The sequence below is a fragment of the Equus quagga genome, chromosome 1 (assembly GCF_021613505.1).
Source record: "Equus quagga isolate Etosha38 chromosome 1, UCLA_HA_Equagga_1.0, whole genome shotgun sequence".
NCBI lineage: Eukaryota > Metazoa > Chordata > Mammalia > Perissodactyla > Equidae > Equus > Equus quagga.
The window spans coordinates 74,158,748-74,178,598 of NC_060267.1; the positions used below are offsets into that span (position 1 = coordinate 74,158,748).

Genomic DNA, 19,851 nt, shown 5'->3' on the forward strand with positions numbered 1-19,851 from the left:
CAAGAATTTTGCTAGGAAATTCACAATAAAATATTAACTAGAAATAATAGGCATTGATATTGGAGAAAAGGAGATAAAATTATCTCTTGCAAACGATATGATTTTATATCTAAAAACAAATCAATTAAAACTGTTCCCCAGAAACAGTCTAGTAAAGTAGCCTAATAAAAGATAAATTTTAAAAGTCAATAATTTTCTTGAAGCCAGTTGGAAGATACAGTGACCAGAAAAGGATTCCGTTATCAGTTATATTAAAACTTTGAGCTATCTTAGAACAACTCTAACAAGAACCGTGCAGAATTGACATGAAAGGACCAATAAAATTTTAATAACAGCAGTGCCATAACCAATAAACTAAATGAATCCTGATGCCAAATCTAGAGTCCATCTTTAAACATGTTATTTTGATCAACACAAAAATAATTCTTTTCTGGTAAAATGAAAAACTGCTATATTAAAACGAAACCTTCAAAAGTGAAGGAAGAGATGTTTTCATAAACAATGGTAGAAATGGAGGCCTTCAGAATGATTTCTCACAAAACCAAACAAAATAGCTTAAAGGAAAAAATGCTGTTTGATAACGAAACTGACCTCAGCCACTTCCCCTTTCAGAAGAGTAGTATAATTATCTCATCTCTTGGTTATGTGGCTCTCATATTTAGAAATACACCTCAAGCAGTCTGCTTTATTGTGAAAGCAGGTCCTGAGATCGTTCCAATAAAAAAAAGATTATTATAAAGATAACTAGCTTATTCTATTTAATGATGAAGTTCCAGAATTTTAAAATTCAATCCTGGCTTCTCCAGAAGGGGTTGGAACATTGGGAGAACGGAGAGTGGAGAGAATATCAGGAAGAGAGGAGGAGAGAGCCCAGAAATCTTGAGAACTAAAAGGAATCCAGAGAAATTAGCCAATGAGAAATACCTAGTGGCAGGGAAGGCTAAGGATTTATAAAAATAGCAATATCTCATATTAATATTAGGTTGTTGGCTGGTCTTAGCTATTCTCTGCTCCCTCTATTACTCCCAAAAATTCAATTAAGGTCATATAAACACAACAATCTTGGATAATGGAGGAACAGAAGTAAGCTACCAGAACGGAGAACTGGGTGCAAAGCATTTAAGGAAATATCTGTCCAGTCATTAGCTGACCACTCAGCTAACTGGGCAGAGACTTCAGTGGTCACATACAATAAATAATTGAGACTTTACAGAATTCGTTCAGGAAGTCACTAAAAAAGAAAATAGCAACAACAGCAAACTCTGGAATGGGAGGGGAATCTGATTTCCAGAGTTGCCACATAATGTTATTTTGAATATCCAGTATTCAACAAAAAAATGAGACATGCAAAGAAACAGAAAAGTATGGCCCATATTTAATAATCATAGAAGGGTCCATCCATCAAGAAGACATAATTATAAATTATAAATTGTAAATATATATGTGCACCTAAGAAACAGAGCCCCAAAATACTTGAAACAGAAACAACTAGAGGGAGAAACAGACAATTCAGCAATAATAGTTGACGACTTTAATACTGAACTCTCAATAATTGGTAGAACCACTAGACAGCATATCAACAAGGACATAGAAAGTTAGAACAACTCTATAAACCAATTAGACTTAGCACCATCTATAGAACACCCCACCCAACAACACACACACACACACACACTCTTCTCAAGTGCACATAGAACGTTACCTGATTTATGCTGTCGTACAGTATGCATTTCGGTATGTTTGGCTTCATTCCCTTCATAGTACACTTGCAAGATCCATGTTGATGTGTACAGCTTCAGTTTGTCCATTTTTGTTGTTGTATGAATCTATTTTATGATTATAGCACACTTTATCCACTCTTCCTTCTATTGTTAGACATTTGAATTGTCTCCACTTTTTGGCTGTTTCAACTAATGTTAAAAACCTGCATGTTCATGTCTTGGTACATGTGTGCACATTTCTCTTTCATATATGCTTAGGAGTGAAAACGATAAGTGATAGAACATGCTTAAGTCACCTTTAGTATATAGTGCTAAGTGATTTTCCAACATGGTAGGAAAATGTATCTACTACCAGGAGTTTCAGCTTCCTATTGCTGCATAACAAAGTAACCAAAACTTAGTGCCTTAAAACAGTCATTTTCTTATAGCCCATGTGTATCTGGGTCAGGAATTCAGACTATTTAAGGGTAATGTCTGTGGGAGACTGTGTAGTATGAGCTTGGCAAGGATTTTTGGATCAGAGAGGTTTTTTTCCTTTAGACAGGAGTTGGTTCAAACTGGTGTCAGAACTGATGAGCTGATCTTCAGAATTAAAAGTCCTGGGGAAACTAATTAAAAGACAGGATATATTCCGTGAATAAATATTCTCCAGGGATTCAAAGAGAAAGTTATTTTATCAAGGAATTTACAGTCTAACATTGGGAGTTACATATTAAAAGAACACCTAAAAGCTCTCAGATTTTGTACATTTCATGATGGAATTATGTGAGCTCAAGTGTGTAGAAGGACCGTGGAGGCCTCTCCCCAGATAACTCAAAAAAGATTCTAAGGACACATTGCAATTAATGGTGAACAAGGAAGTCTCAAGAAGCCTTATTTTCTAAACACGGAACTTCTAGTTTAGCACATTCTTGCATCTAAAAGTTGATTTGATTGACAGAAGAGTGAGGTGGAAGCATAAACTTATAAATTGTCAAGAGTAGGCAGTAATAACATCATAAACAATTTTTATGCCATATGAAATAGGTAAAACTTAATTCTGTGGACAATGGAGAGCTGTTTTAAATAAGGTAAAGATGTAATTTGGGTTATGACCATAATCAAGATATAAAATATTCCCAATACCCCAAGAAGTTCCCTTGTGCCCATTTCTATAGTCAGTTATCTCCGCTGACCCTGAAACTACTGATCCAATTTGTCATGATAGTTTTGCCTTTTCTAGAATTTCGTATAAGTAGAATTATATAATATGCAGTCTTGTCACTTAGCAAAATGTTTTATGCTTATATTGGCCATTTCTTTTTATTGTCGAGTAGTATTCCACTGTATAGATCTATCATACCTGTTTATTCACTAGTTGATAGATACTTAGATTGTTTTCAGTTTTCAGCTATTATGAATAATTCTGCTATGAATATTCATGTCTTTGTGCAAACATAGGTTTTATTTGTCTTGGGTCAATGCCTGGAGCAAACTTTCTGGGTCACACTGCAAGCATATGCCTAACTTCTTATGATATGCCAAACTGTTTCTCAAAGAAGCTGTATCATTTTGCAATCACATTAACGATATATAAGAATTCCTGTTACTCTACATCTGTGTCACTTTTTAATTTTAGCCACTTCAGTGGGTGCCCAATGGTATCCCGTGCTTTCTTTTGTTAGGAAACAAAATTTCTGAACATATTTTAACAAGTAGAAAATAATCGACACATTTTTGTTATCTATAACTTACAAATATTCAAAAATGCCCCAACTAGTTCCCATGGATTGTCTTTTTTTTAAACAGCATTATTAAGATATAATTCCTATATCATACAATTTACCCATTTAAAATGTACAAATCAGTTTTTTTTAGTGTATTCACAGAGTTGTGCAACCATCAGCACAATCAATTTTAGAACATTTCATCAACCATAAAACATCCCACTCAGAAAGGGAACCCTTGTGCACTTTTGGTGGGAGTGTAAGCTGGTACAGCCACTGTGGAAAATTGTATGGAGATTCCTTGAGGAATTAAAAGTATAACTACCATATAATCCAGCAATCTTGCTTCTGGGTACATATCCAAAGAAAGTGAAATCACCAACTCAAAGAGATATCCCGTCTCATGTTCATTGCAGCATTATTCTCAATAGCCAAGATATGAAAACAACCTGTGTCCATTAACAGATGAATGGATAAAGAAGATATGGAGTATACATACAATGGAATACTATTCAGCCATGAGAAAGAAGGAAATTCTGCCATTTGTGACAACAGGGGTGGAGCTTGAGGGTATTATGCTAAGTTAAATAAGCCAGACAGAGAAAGACAAATACTGAATGGTACCACTTATATGTGGAAACTAAAAAAGCCAAATTCATAGAAACAGAGAGTAGAACGATGGTTACCAGGAGCTGGGAGGTGGGGGAAATGGGAAAATGTTAGGAATATGAATACTTTCATAAGGCATTAGTGCTCCATTATTTGATATCTTACCTACTTTATTTCTGAAACTGTTAAGGAGATGGACGAAAATAGAAAAACCTGATTTATATTCAATTTTACATTAATTTTTAAAATATTGCATATGTATATACACAAAGCAGTGGTTACCATTTGATGACTGGAGTTTCACAATGATCACATACCATTATTTTTTGATTATGTAAATCATAAGCATCATAATAACATTTGGAATCAAAATCAAAGACTTGAAAGCATATCAAGAGCAGTTCTTCCATTTAACGGAGCACAGAACTCACAAAAAAGAGAGACAAGTGATTGGGTTCCAGTGATAAAAATGGTTGATATTTGTAATCAGTGGTTTTGCAGCTTTTTAGCCAATGATGACCTAAACCTATATTAGTCAATTTAAGATAGTATCACAAATCCACCTGTGTACCAGTACATTTAGATAAAATGAATAATGCCTGTGATTATTAAATGGCTAAAGACATTAATTCCTCACCTCTTTATGCTACATTTCACTTAATAACAAAACACTTGAATACGCAATACTCTTAAGTTCCACCCTAACAATTCCATCTCTAAAAATTATTCAAATGAAAGAACTGAACAAATGTTCAAAGTTGAGTGTTCAAGGATGTGTGTTACAGCCTTGTTTATAAAATGAAATAAGCAACATCTAGGTATCCATTCAGAGCACTGGCACAGCTCTATATGCATTCTGAAATAATAAAAAAGTTGAGTTCAATATTTAACATAAACATTTCATAATATACTAAGTACAAAAGGTCACAAAACTGTATATCACTTTCATCTTAAAAATTAATAACATTTCATTATTTTATTAAGTTATGTCATTATTATTCCTAGAATGGTATCCATCAAACTATTAACAGATACTATCTTTGGATAGTTGAATATAGGTGATCTTTACTTTCTTCTTTAAAATGTTTTGTTATTTGTGCAAAATGCTTTTATTACCTTCATAATCCAAAATAAACCTATAAAATCTTTACAGATTTGTCTTTAAAAATAATTTATTTTTTAATAGACTTTATTCTTTACAGCAGTGCTAGGTCCACAGAAAAATTGTGCAGAAAATAGAGATTTGCCGTACACCACCTGCCCCCAAACTTGCACAGCCTCCCCACTATCAACATCCTGCACCAGAGTGGTACATCTATAATCGATGAACATGCACTAACACATCACTATCACCCAGAGTCCAGTTTACATGAGGGTTCACTTTGGTGTTGTATGGGTTTTGACAAATGCACGATGACACATATCCACCAGTGTAGTACCACACAGAGTACTTTCATTGCCCTAAACATTCGCTATGTTCTGCCTATTTGTCCTTCCCTCCCCGCTCTCTGGCAACCACTGCTCTTTTTACTGTCTCCATAGTTTCGCCTTTGCCAGAATGTCATCTAGTTGGAATCATACAGTTTGTAGCCTTTCAGATCGGTTTCTTTAACTTAGAAATATGCATTTAAGATTCCTCCAGATCTTTTCATGGCTTGATAGCTCGTTTTCTTTTCAGTGCTGAATAATATTCCATTGTCTGAATGTTCCAGTTTATTTATCCATTCACCTACTGAAGAATGTCTTGGTTGCTTCCAAGTCTTGGAAATTATGAATAAAGCTGCTATAAACATCCATGTGCAGGTTTTCATGGGGACATAAGTTTTCCATTCATGTGGGTAAATACCAAGGATTGCCATCACTGGATGATACGGTAAGGGTATATTTAGTCTTACATATTTATAAACTTCGCAAAAGACTGACTCTTCTGCATATAACAACTATAAACTCTGGACAAAATACAAAAAAACAATTCTCATCAGGCTCTAGAGTCAACAAAGTCAGACTTTGGAAGAGTCAAAACACAGAAGGGGGCAACACCGGGTAAGTTCTCTGGATTTATGGCTTTGGTCTAAGGGTGAAGCATAGCCAAAACGTGGCACAGAACAGCTGAAGCTCTCAATGAAAACCACTATATTTCTGGCCAGCAGAGTCAGAGTCCAGGATAGAAAATGAAGGGCAAATTTTGGAAAGAAAAAAGTGGAGAGGCTCACTCCACATTCTATGTGTAAACTGCCTAAGTGTCTGACCACACACGTGCAAGGCATGCTGCAAACAGCTCAGCTCAGGAAACAAAGGAATTGAACTGAGATAGGAACTGCCACCCAACAAAGGTGAGACAGTTCGCAGTTTGAGTCTATCCATGTTAAATTGCCTGCTAAAAGAAAAGCAATTCTTTGGATAAATAGATTTAATAGAACCCAGGGTCTCCACAACATTCAGAAAGTCCAGGATAAAATCCAAAAATACTGAATATATGAAGAACCAGCAAAAGGTGGAGGGAAAAAAGGCGATCAACAGAGACTAAACCCATAGATGATCCAGATGTGTAGCTATCAGACCAGAACTTAAAAGCAGTTATTATAACTGTGCTTTATAAAGTTAAAAGTTCTTGATGAAAGACTGGAAATAGCAGAAAAAGAAGAAATATAAAAAAAGAACAAAATGGAAATGAGAGAACTGAAAACTACTATATGAAATAAAAATTCACTGAATGGGCTTTAATATCAGAATGGACATGGCAGATAAAGAGTGAACTTAAAGACAGAAGATTTTTTAAAATGCCTCAGAGAATTTATCATATAGATAACTATCCATCATATAGAATAGTATCAATGATCTAACATAGGTGTAATTGGAGTCCCAGAAAGAGAGGAAGGAGAGAATGGCACAGAAACAAAATTTTTGAGGAAATAATGGCCAAAAATATCCCAAATTTGGTGAAGCACAGAAATTCAGAAATCTAAGCACACCTCAAACAGGATAAATATAAAGAAAAGCACACCTGGGAACATCATAGTCAAAGTGGCTAAATCTAAAAAAGGAAAATCATGGAAGCAGCCAGAGAAAAATGACACATCCAGGGAAACAATTTGAATGATCATACTTATCGCACTGAAAATCTTGGAGACCAGAAACAGTGGAAATCTTTATAGTGTTGAAATAAGTATTCAAAAAACATTTGCTTCAATTGATGTTAAGAATTTTGTATTTGAAGATTGTTCTGGAATCAAAAGTGGCATAATAGAATTAGACATTTAAGTGCTAATACCCAAAACTAGTTTTAAAATACTCTCTTCAGGAATACCCAAACAAAAACTAGGTGTCCTTTAGCTATTAGCTGCTTTCTCACTGTCCTTTATATTTTTTAAAGACAATCAATAGTCTTTAAATGTAAAAGAAATGTCATTTCTTAAGGTAAAGAAAAACATAAAACTTTCAATAAGCATCGTGGGAAAGGCTATTTCCAATTTTTGTGGCATTATGATTTACCACTTCTCAAAAACCAATTGTTATTCCAAACAATCAATTGGCAACCTGCTTGAAAGGAAAAAGGAAGAAAAGCACAGCAGAGGGAACAGCTTAGGCTTGTCGGCTGCTCCTAGAGAAAAAGGAACTCTCCCCTTCAAGCCTACCTTCCACAACCTAAATTTGTTTGGCAGTTTCCAGTATAGGATGTGCCTGTACCTCTGACAATTTATGTCCATATGCATGTATATCAATCTTGGTCAAAAGCAGAAATGCCTGTTGTTTCTATGTGTTCACCTGGGATTACTTTTACAGGTCAAGTCTTTCAATGATTACTTCTCTCCAAGTATCTGACAGCAGTTGTTCAGGTGACTTGCCTTCGTTTCTGCTTTGCCTGGAACTCCCAGACACTACAGCCAACAATTTCTGCTTCTTGGAGATGGCTCAGGATATGGCAGCCAGTAGGGCCTTTTTTGGTTTTTAAAGTATAACTAGTCAATGCCTTGACAGACGAACTATTTTCCTAGAGAACCAGTAAAAATTAATGCACTACTTCAAAAGAACTGGTCATGCAGCTTTTATTTACCGCTTAATATCTTCCTGGGCATGAGTAGGATTTTCCTTTCAAATAAGACTATCACATGCTTAGCTAGCTGAGTACATATTGCAGAGGATTCTGTTGAGACTTTGCATATAAAATACAAAAATCTGTTACATATACATCCATTTAACAAGTTTGTACATTACAATGAGCGCCAATGTCAAAATGGGGCCCTATCCTTAACAAGCAGCACGACCGTATCGTGGTAGCAGCAGGTAGGAACGCCCTCCAAAGGGCAGGCAGTGTTCACACAGTGCAGTTGCTGCACTAGAGCACACATCAACAAGGTCACATCTTTTTTTCTTTTTCTTGTTAAGACAGAAGGAAAAGATAGAAAGAGAAAGCAATGGGGACTCGGTGGCAGTCAGTTTTATTATGCAGGTAAACTGAATTATAGGCAGACACACCGGCAATGGCAAACTGGACATAAACATTAATTAAAGAAAGTGCTGGTCTTTATCACCAATTTTATTCTACTTTCATTGTTTTGACATTCAATTGCCAAACCTTGGGTACCTCCTTGTCACGTATCAATAAATTTGTGACGATCTAGTGCACTAATTCCAGGAATAAGGAATTTGGTAATTAGACTCTAATCAGTTGCTTGTACGACAAGTAACACTGAATATTCGTAGGGAAAAAATAATAAAAAATCTGTTCCAGATAGCTTTGGAAAATGAAGGCCGAAGATATAAACATGCACAGGTTTTTTTGCCATTTGTTCACCAGTATCAACATTCCACAATTACAAACTCTGTTACTAACCCTTTTAAATAACTATGTACACACCAAACACAAACTGCACTGGGAGACCATGAGTTAGCATCGCTGGTTGTGCAAACGACTTGGCTGGTCAAGATGAAGGCATTACATGTTTATATTAGAAATGCGCTTAGAAAGCTAAAATAAATTAAGTCAATAGCACTAAGGTTCAAGTATCTTAGCACCACTCTCAGCACCATGGGAAATTCCTAATATTAAATAACAACAAGTTTAAAAAGCATAAAATTTGATGAGGTTTTAACACTTGATATGGGCCAAGAGCACAATTCCTGTCCATGACTCTTACTTTCTGAAAACACCTGACCGACACGCATTCTTGCCTGGGAAGAGTACCCCTGGCCCAGTAAAGGAAAGTTAGAAGACACTCAGTGGAGGGGGAAATATCGAACCGAAAACACCAAGTCCTCTGAGGCCATGAGCTTTCTGAAAAACATCCAGAGTTGATCTTTCCCCAAGCAAAAGCCATTCTCAAGTGGAAGACCAGGATAGGTTCCTTAAAATTCATGATGCTCCTAAAACTCACAATTATGTTATTATCAGCTAAGAAGATGTTTTGGAATAAACACTTACATTTTCGTTTGTAAACCCCTTTTCCAACCAGAAGCAACCCCAGAACATAGCATACGCAGCCCAGTTTACTACCTGTGGCAGTGCTTTTCAAACTATGAACAGCAATCCATTATGAGTCAGGAAATTAATTCAGTGGGTCTGAAGAACATTTAAAATGGTGCAGGGGGTGGGGATTAAAGTATATCACACATAGTAAGAGTATGTTGTTATTTCACAAAACAGATTTCAATTAAAGATTTAATGTTCATTCTCTCTCTCTGAGACACACACACACACACACACACACACACTCTCTCTCTCTGTTCTGGGTCACAATTTAGAAACTTATTTTTACTATGAGTCACAGTCAAGAAAATTTGAAATACATTGGTCAATAGAGACCACCAAAAATAATACACGTGGAGTTTCCACTCGGTGTTAACGTCAGTAAGGAGTCAGTATTGAGTGTAAACCAGTGTCATGCTTGGAAGGTAAGTTAGAGAGCTCTCAGTTTACCATCAACACTTACGGTTAACTTGTTTTTCTCTTTACCCTTAGGCAGGGGCATGAGCAGTATGAGGAAAGGAAGAAACCCTAGCTGCAATTAGTTACTTTCAGTGGTATCATGTTATTCCCCAATGGCTAATTAAAATGCTTTCCTTTCTATCCTATACTCATACTGTTGGCATAAAAGTGGGTGGAAAATTCTAAGTTGTCTTCATAGTTTTGAGATTGTAAATGATCTAAACCAAAGCAGTTGCAATTTTGTTGTTGGTTTGGGTTTTGCAAAATATGCAACCACAAATAGATACAGAATGAGCAATTTTGTCCCAATCTACCTTCGTCTGCCTGTCAAAGGAGGAATTAGCACACGGAGACCGCATTCTCCCTCTCAACCTGTAAAGATGCTAAACAATCATTTTCTAAAACTCAGTCATCTAAACAAAACTAATCATCCAAACAAACGACATGACAATATTTAGCTTCTCAATTTCAAGAACCCAGTGGTGCTTAGACTACGGGTCAGTTCAGTTCTGGTTCAAGGGCTGTTGTATGCGCCTCGTCTTGGGAGTTTCCCGGGCAGGCCAGGGTTAGCATCGATCAGCAGCAGGTTGTAAAACCAAGTATACCAGGCAGGTCATTCAGACACCTAGGTTCCGGCCTTGGCACAGGCCTCAAAAAGGAAGTTATGTCATCTCACAGCCTACTTCTTCGGGTGGAAAGCCAGGGGGTTAAACGAAGTGATTTATCAAGTCCCTTCCTGAAATAACTGTATTTAATTTGGATGCAGTTCTAAGATCTTTATGCAGTTTGCTCTGCAACTTTTGTCTATTTCTTTAATAACAGCTTTAACTCTTTTAATGACTATTTCCGTCAGTTTCACCTATAACCACCTCTCAAACATCCAACATTCCATTAAGCTCATTCAGCCCACATTCTTTAAAAACATCAAGTAAAATAATGCCAATAAGGAACAAAATTTAAGGCATTTTTTTTTTTTTATTTCAGCCAAGGAATGATGCATGCTACAGATTAATCTTTACTTTTCCCCACTTGGTTTTTCAAAGAATACCACCATTTCAACCCCCAATGAACATGGCACTTGTTTGTTTCTTCCCCTTCTAATTTATTCCAGATTTTCAAGTGTTTTCTTCAGTAATGACGCTTTCTCCTGCAGCTCAGGTCTGCTGTCTGTCTCCATAGTTGCTAAAGACTCAATCAGGAGCACTCTGCATTCAGATGTCAAACTTTCCCACTGTTTAGATTCTGAATGAAAAAGAATGAAGAAGAAAAAAGAATCCATATAGAACAAGCAAGCAAAAAGACGGTAACTGTTCTTTCCATTTTCCCTCCATGTATGCTATCCCCAAAATAAATGCAAAGCAACCCTTTGATAATAGTTCAGTATATAATTATCATAGGCTCAATAGTTGTCTCAGAGCCTAATTACTGACAACCTGAGAGCATATGAGGGAGTTTTGTCTCCTGCCCCCAATACTGGTGGGACAAAGAGAATCTAGGGGTGCTGAAGTAAAGGGGGATGTAGGAAGTTTCAAGTCAAGGCACACAGTAACAAAAAAGCCATTTCGACAACAGAAAAGCCTCTTTATGAGATATGCTCAGTAAAAAAATCTTGTATATTTCATAACTGCAAAGTCATTTTCAACAGATGACACTTTATTACTCCTTTCTTTAAGGGAAGCATCAGAGAACGATATGCATACTGAAAATTTCATAAATTCAAAGTATATCAGATCTTAAATCTTGTTTATGAGGTTCTGACACTTTCTAGTGATGTGGTTTCAAGCAAGTTATTTCACTATTTAACCTCATTTTCCTCATCTATTTATACATTTATACATATCTGGCAACCCGTAAGAATTCAGTGATACACTAAGTGCCTAGCTATTTTATTTTAACAAGGAAAAAAGGGATTATGAGATGTGTAGTGTTACTCAGCCTAAAAGGCCTATTTTATGGAGCCCTAAGAGAGGTGCTTTAATTGTTAAGCAAAGGTAGACAGAGAAGTAGAAATAAAATACACAAGGCTCTAGAGAAAACTGTTCCATCTTCCCCATTCTTAATCCATGGAGTTAAAATAATTAAAAAGAAGAGTAAGAAGAAAATTTAAAAAGAGGCCTTCTTTGGAAATCTAGTAACAGATACACCACTGGAAAAAATGCTAGCAGTTTTCTTTTATCATTGATATAACAGATCATTAGAAGAAATCTGCTTCCCAGAAAGAAGGTTTTAAAAAAGGTAAACAAGAAAAAAAAAGGATTAAGAAAATTACTATCAAATTTGATGACTCAGGTAGACAATTGTTAACATGTTTTCCCAACTCCACCTTCCAGCATGTCATTCTGTTTATTACACATATACGGTGAGCTCTACTATGCCACTGTCAACCATATGCTGCAATTAACCAAGATTAAATCAGGATTCATGAGGGAAACAAAAACTTTATTATTTTGAGATACCCTAATATATCAAAAGTGTATAAAATAAGAGTACCAATTTAAACATTTAATAAAATTTAAAGGCTTTAGCTTTGTATAGTCCACTTGCATGTACATATATATTAACTTGTGCAGTCATGCACCAGATAACGTTTCAGTCAACAATAGACTCCATAAATGACGGTGGTCCCATAAGATTACTACCATACAGCCTACGTGTGTGGTAGCTACACCATCTAGGTTTGTGTGAGTACGCTATGATGTTCTCACAACGTTGAAATCACCGGACGCGTTTTTCAGAATGCATCCCTGTCGTTAAGCAACGCATGACTATTTAAGAGTGTATGCTTATTAGAAACAAAAATAGAAAATAAAAGAATTCCTAAAAATTATGCCATAAAGTATCCTGGCTTTCTGGTCCTCCTGTCAGAACTATCAAGAACTCACCTTCAAGTTTTTTAAGCAGTAATTCTATCACAGATAAAGCTTCTGTTCTCACGGATGAGTAGGTCTTATTTTCTAAGAAGAAAATCATATAGTTCACATTATTTGTTTTATATGCCTTACAAACAGAACCGCCCAGATTAAGTTAGTGGTACTGAAAGAAAGATGTTCAGAAGTTATAAATTCAGGAAAAGATACACCTGTTCTTCAGTAAGCTTCCCTTTACTTATTATCAACAAATACTTGAAATGTACTACATGTCCATATTCTTTAAACAAAAAAAAAAAAACGGTCAACCAAATACACCAATCACCACAACAAATGGCAATATTTAAAGGACCCATTTTAGAAGTGGGAACTCAAAAGACACTACCTCAAACACACAGTCATCTTCACATGATACCTAAGAATGACCTATGCATGACCTCCTCATTTTCCCAAAGATGATGACACAACCCAGGGTTAAGGCCAACTCAAGGACACCTGGCTGGGACCCTACGAAGACTAGTCTCTTAGCTGCCAGTTCGTCATCCGAAAACATGCTACCTCCAAGAACTGCAACTAAAATATGCTCCACTGGTATCTACTCTAGACACAGCATCTAGTTCACAGTGAAGCTGTTTACTGGAAAAATTACCACACAACCAAACCCAAGGCAAGGAAGGTGCAAGATGAGCTTATAACATCCTGTTATGCTAAGTGCAGAAGTACTCAAAAGAATGATGTGACCTGTCAACAGGACACAGGAGTCAGACTAAGGGGACTTCCGCAGGCCAAATCTAGGACACTTTGAACAACAAATTAATTAAGCAAAATAATTATAAACCAATTGGGGAAAAGGGAATCCATGAATCAATATCGATAAGAGATAAATAAAAAGAGAGGGAGATGGAGGGATCTTGCTCACGAGAGGATGCCAGCTGTCAAATGGTTACGGTGGAGGAAGCACTAGAGGTGGAAAACCATCTCAGTGAGAACTGGTCCAGGGACAAACCATGAACGCACGCCAAGTCTAAAGAAGACATTCTGAAGAAAAGCTGTATATCTGCATGGTCTTAAAGTGTCTTCTCCCAGGCTGCTAATCAGACACAGTTTTGAAGAAGAGTAGGTTATTTGAATGGTCTTAAAGTGTGTTCCCACAGGCTGCTTATTAGAAATAAGGGGTAAAAATTAGTAACTATAGGGGACAGCCCAGTGGTGTAGTGGCTAAGTTCACGTGCTCTGCTTCAGTGGCCCAGGGTTCACAGGTTCGGATCCTGGGCATGGACGTAGCACTGCTGGTCAAGCCACGCTGTGGCAGCATCCCACATAAAGCAGAGGAAGATTGGCACAGATGTTAGCTCAGGGCCAATCTTCCTCATACACAAAAAAGAAAAAATAGTAATTATACAGTAGAGCAAAGTGAGGAGTACCTTGATCAGGTAATCAATATTAACATCGCCAGTGAGGGCAGATGGACACTGTCTGCCTCTTGATGTGAGAGGACATAACGTCACTTACGGAGTATCCCAAGTGGGAATGGATAACCTGGATCTTATCATGAGGAAACATCAGACAAACACCAAATGAGAAACATTCTAGTTAAAAAAAAAAAACGGGGGGTGAGGGGGATTTTCTTCAAAATTGTCAATGTCATATAAGACAAAGAAAGGCTGAGGAAGCGTTCCAGATTAAAGACTAAAAAGATATGACAACTAAATTCAATAAATGATCCTGGACTGGATTCTTTATAGAATTTTTTTTCCTTCCCTCCATTAAAGAACATTACTGAGTCCACTGAAAACCTAGAATATGAATGCTAAAAATTTGATTAAAAAATATTGATCAGTTTTCTACCTAAAGTTGGTAACTGTACTGTGGTTATGCAAAAGAATGCACACTGAAGAATTTAGGAGTAAAGGGGCATGATATAGGCAACATGCTTTCAAATGGTCAGGAAAAAATATGTACATATAGGTGCAAATGATAAAGTAAATGGAGCGAAATGTTAACAGGTGACTTTGGGCAAAGGAGACACAGGAGTGTCCCCTTATCTGTGGTTTCGGTTTCCGTGGTTTCAGTGACCCAAGGTCAACCATGGTCTGGAAATATTTTTTTTACTGGAAAATTCCAGAAATAAACGATACACAAGTTTTAAATTTCACACGGTTCTGAGTGGAGTGATGAAATCTCTCACCATCCTGCTCTGTCTCGCCAGGGACGTGAATCATCCCTTTGTCCAGCGATCCGAGCTGCATATGCTGCCTCCTGTTAGTCGCTTGGTAGCCGTGTGGGTTATCAGATGGACCATCACCGCACTGCAGTGCTTGTGGTTAAGTAACCCTTATTTTACTTCATAATGGCCCCAAAGTGCAAGAGTAATGAGGTTGACAATTCGAACACGCCAAAGAGAAGCCATAAAAAGCTTCCTTTAAGACAAAAGGTGAAAGTTCTAGACTTAATAAGAAAAAAAATCGTGTGCTGAGGTCGCTGAGATCTACGGTAACTTTTATTACCATATGTTGTTATAATTCTTCTATTTTATTATTAGTTATTGTTGTTAATCTCTTACTGTGCCTAATTTATGAATTAAACTTTATCATAGGTATGTATGTATAGGAAAAAACATGGCATATATAGTGTTCAGTATTAGCCACGGTTTCAGGGACCCACTGGGGGTCTTGGAGCATAACCCCCACAAACAAGGGGGGACTACTGTACAGGTATTATATGTACAGTAACATTACTGCAAGTTTTTGTAAGTTTGAAATTATTTCCAAAGAAAAGCTTAAAAAATTACTTATCACAAAGATGTTTCTCATCTAGGTGTTCAAATCCTAAATTACACAGTCTGGATTAACATATTCCCGTTTGGGGTACACACTGAGTATATTAAACAGGATGGTTCAGTAGTTGTTCCATACATTTAGTTCCAGCACAAGATAGGGAATACGTGAGGCTCTGCTCCTTGAGCTTTCAAATTAGGACTCCTGATCAACGTCAGTTTACCCCACTCACCTAAAGAATATGTGATTGATTTACAAGTTTCAAGGAGAATTTCAGCCAAAGCCTCAGCATCCGCATGTTCCTCTTCCAAAAGCATTAATCTGTACAAATCAGAAAGCAAGATACAAACGCTGGTTATTAAGAAACATTCTAAGGGGGCTGACCCCATGGCCTAATGGTTAAGTTTGCCACACTCCATTTCAGCAGCCCAGGTTCAGTTCCCAGGCGCAGACCTACACCACTCATTGGCAGCCATGATGTGGTGGCGACCCACATACAAAACAGAGGAAGACAGGCACAGATGTTATCAACAGTATTCCTCAAGAAAAATGAGCAAGATTGCCAACAGATGTTAGCTCAGGGCAAATCTTCCTCAGCAAAAAAGAAAAAGAAATAGAAAAGAAAGAAACATTCCAAAACCTTTCTGGCACAAACAATTTCTATCAGCATGTACCACTTTATTTATTTATTTATAGGAAGATTAGCCCTGAGCTAACTGCTTCCAATCCTCCTCTTTTTGCTAAGGAAGACTGGCCGTGAGCTAACATCCATAACCATCTTCCTCCACTTTATATGTGGGACACCTACCATAGCATGGCTTGCCAAGCAGTGCCATGTCTGCACCCAGGATCCAAACTGGCGAACCCCGGGCTGCCGAAGCAGAACGTGCGAACTTAACCACTGCGCCACCCGGTGGACCCAGCATGTATCACTTTAGCTTTTAGTTTTAAAATTTAAAAGAATTCCATTGATTATATATAAAATGCTAAGGGGAGGGGAGCAAAATAAATGACTGAACATGAAGCAAATTACCCCTGAAAAAAGGCATTCATTGACTGTAGGACTCCTAGCTGCACTTTCCACGTGCTGAGTTTTAGCCGTTCACACATCAATTTGCACAGCTCTTGACGATAACAACCTGGAAAAAAAGAGAGAATGGGGCAGAGTGGGAAAGAGAGTGTGAAGGAGCAAAAGATAGAGGCAGTGATGGACAGAAGGACAGAGAAAGACAGGAACAGAGAGGATAGGGGGACAGTGAAAGAGAGGGTGGGAGGGAGAGAGGAAAAAATAAAACAACAAATGCCTTTAATTAAAGCCATGAAATTTCAAAAAAACTTCAGTGTGACATTGCACCCAATTCTCAAACCAATTTCCCTGATCAGAACACCTCCCCCACAAAGGGCCTATCTAACTGTTCATAAACGTTTATTTTCAAGGCAATATCCTTTTCCGAGGAACTGACACAGAATCTTAACCACATTCCCTTTTCCCCATAAAACACCCTGAATGGCAGCCAAGGAAAGCAGAACTCCGGAGGTGGGAGCTCCTCTCCGGAGCCTCACAAGCTTCTGCATGTCACAGGCTCACCAAGAGTCAACAGTGCTTTATCCCAGGCCTGTTCCGCCAACGGTGCTTGTTGATATAATTATATAATTAATATTATGCTAACATTATACTCCTGATGAAACGAGTATAGAACTCAACGGTTATTTTTTAAAACGTTGCACAATTTAGCGTGGTTCACAAATGTAAAAATGGACGGGGGTAAAAATCTGGAATTCTGCACCTGAATTGCTTCATGAGAGATTGTAATTCCTTTCTCCACTATAAAGAAACAAAAACCAGAAATTGTAGATGATACATTGTAAGTAAGATATATATGAGAAGCCAATGTGGGACAGTTAAATTGTCAAAGGCCGTCCCCTCAGGAACGGGCAAATCAGTGTACATTTCTATGCCTTATGCTAAAACAAACTGCTAAATAAACTGGTTTGTGTATGTACCATTTTTTATATAATTCCCTCCTTTAACTCTCTCTACCTATCAAGCAAAAGTTAGTAGCCCTAATGGTGTCCAGCAAGTGGACTTCCACTGCAGTCCATAACATAACACCAAGAAAGAAGACCACTTACAAATCTGTGTCTTTTGGAAAATGCTTCCTCTACACAGCAAATATACTTTTTCAAGTTCACACAAAGGATGGCAAGGCTCACAGACTTAAGTCTGATTTCAGACATACCCAATCACAAATAATCAACAACACTTTTTAGAACATTCAAGAATATTACAATGTTCAGTGGGATGCCCTGCAGAAACCAACACAAGCAGACAAGAGCAGCATCGTCCCAAGTTGAAGACTCTGTCAAAGGGTCCTAACTAATACAATCTAATCCAACAATAAAGGTTTGCTGTTCGTTTATTTACTTAATCCTTTGAAATACATGCCCAATTCTAAAAATCTCTCAAAAAGTTACCAGTTTCTCAGCGAAAAAGAGATTTCGCTTGCTTACTGAAGATTTGATAACAAGGCCATTAATTCAAGATGGAGACCCCACTAATAAATTCTGTGGATTCCTCAAAATAGAGCATCATAAAGAAAACTAACGATTCTTTTCATAAGCAGACTACCTACATAAAATGTATCATGGCTGCTCTGGGCTGAATGGTGTCCCCAGATTCATATGCTGAAGTCCTAACTCCGAGAACCTCAAATGTGACTGTGCAGAGAGATCAAGTTTTGTTTTTCGTTTTCTTTTTTAAGATTTTATTTTTTTCCTTTTTCTCCCAAAGCCACACCCCCCCCCCCCCACCCCGGTATATAGTTGTATATTCTAGTTGTGGGTCCTTCTAGTTGTGGCATGTGGGATGCTGCCTCAGCATGGCCTGATGAGCAATGCCACGTCCGCTTCCAGGACTCAAACCAGCGAAACCCTGGGCCACCGAAGCGGAGCGCACAAACTTAACCACTCGGCCACGGGGCCAGCCCTGAGACCAAGTTTTTAAAGAGGTCATTAGGGTGGGCCCTAATCCAATATGACTGCTGTCCTTATAAAAAGGGATTAGGACAAGGATGGCCATTTACAAGCCAAGGAGAGAGGTCTCAGAAGAAACCAACACTGCTGACACCTTGATCTCAGACTTCTAGCCTCCAGAATTGTAAGAAAATAAATTTCTGTGGTGTAAGCCCCCCAGTCTGTGGCCCTTCATTATAGCAGTCCCGGCAGACTCAGACAATAGTCAATGAGGTTATTTGCTGATGCAGGAGTACAATTTATACTGGATAATTCTACTAATCGGTCAGGCTCTACAAGAACCTTCAAACCCAGGTTCTCGTGCTTACGTTGGGTCTCTGCATTTCGGGGCCAGGCTTTGCCCAGGCTCTCGAAGGCGCCCAACAGAGATTCCAGCTGCAGCTCCTTTTCCTTCTCATTCTCATCTTCATTCTTGGTTGTCCGGACTCCAGTGCTTTCAGGTGAGTTCTAGGACATGTCAAAGAAAAAGAAAGCAAAACCCAATTTCTTCTTTAAAGTTACCGGTATACTGTTAAAACAATCAGGGTACCAGAGTAAAAGATGTTAACCAAAAATTAAAAGCTAAATTCTCTACCATGAATTTTCCTATTTGTAAAAAGAGTTTGCAACTGAAATATTACACCTCTCTAATAAATTTGAGAAATCCATTAAAGGAATCTGTAAGCAAAAGTGAAAAAAATATCATATTTGTAGTACTATAAGCACAACATAAAAAGACTTGTATTAGAATCATGGAATTAAAGATGGAAGAACTCGGTAATGATCTAAACCCAAACTCTTTCGTTTTTTCCCTTCTTCTCCCAAAGCCCCCCAGTACACAGGTGTATATTCTAGTTGTGAGTGCCTCTGGTTGTGGCATGTGGGACGCCAACTCAGCATGGCCTGATGAGCAGTGCCATGTCTGTGCCCGGGATCCAAACCGGCGAAACCCTGGGCCGCCGAAGCAGAGTGTGCAAACTTAACCACTTGGCCAAGGCGCCGGCCCCCAAACTCTTTCTTAATAAGATAGGGAAACAGGCCAAGAAGTGACTTGTCCACCTAGCCAGTGATACAATCAATTTAAAATAGAAATCTCCCAAATCCATACACTATGTATATAACAGAAATTATGCAAACAGCTTTTTACTGAAAGAAAACAACTGCAAATTAGCAGCAACACAAGAAATAAAAACACTTTTTAAAATATTTCGTGTTTTGCAAAAAAATAAATAG

The 19,851-nt window shown here is 37.6% G+C and overlaps 1 protein-coding gene across 2 annotated transcripts in view; it reads right to left on the bottom strand.

Moving 5' to 3' along the window:
• Positions 1 to 10,917: 10,917 nt before the first annotated feature.
• Positions 10,918 to 19,851, bottom strand: part of ECPAS (Ecm29 proteasome adaptor and scaffold) — an 87,325-nt gene continuing 78,391 nt past the window's right edge. For both annotated transcript variants that reach the window (XM_046647955.1, XM_046647964.1), the window contains 5 exons: positions 18,948 to 19,086; positions 16,640 to 16,745; positions 15,839 to 15,927; positions 12,845 to 12,916; positions 10,918 to 11,204 (listed from right to left, as the gene is read on the bottom strand). In XM_046647955.1, the coding sequence (XP_046503911.1) occupies positions 11,065 to 11,204; positions 12,845 to 12,916; positions 15,839 to 15,927; positions 16,640 to 16,745; positions 18,948 to 19,086 (546 nt within the window). In that variant the 3' untranslated portion in view covers positions 10,918 to 11,064. The remainder of the gene's footprint in view (positions 11,205 to 12,844; positions 12,917 to 15,838; positions 15,928 to 16,639; positions 16,746 to 18,947; positions 19,087 to 19,851) is intronic.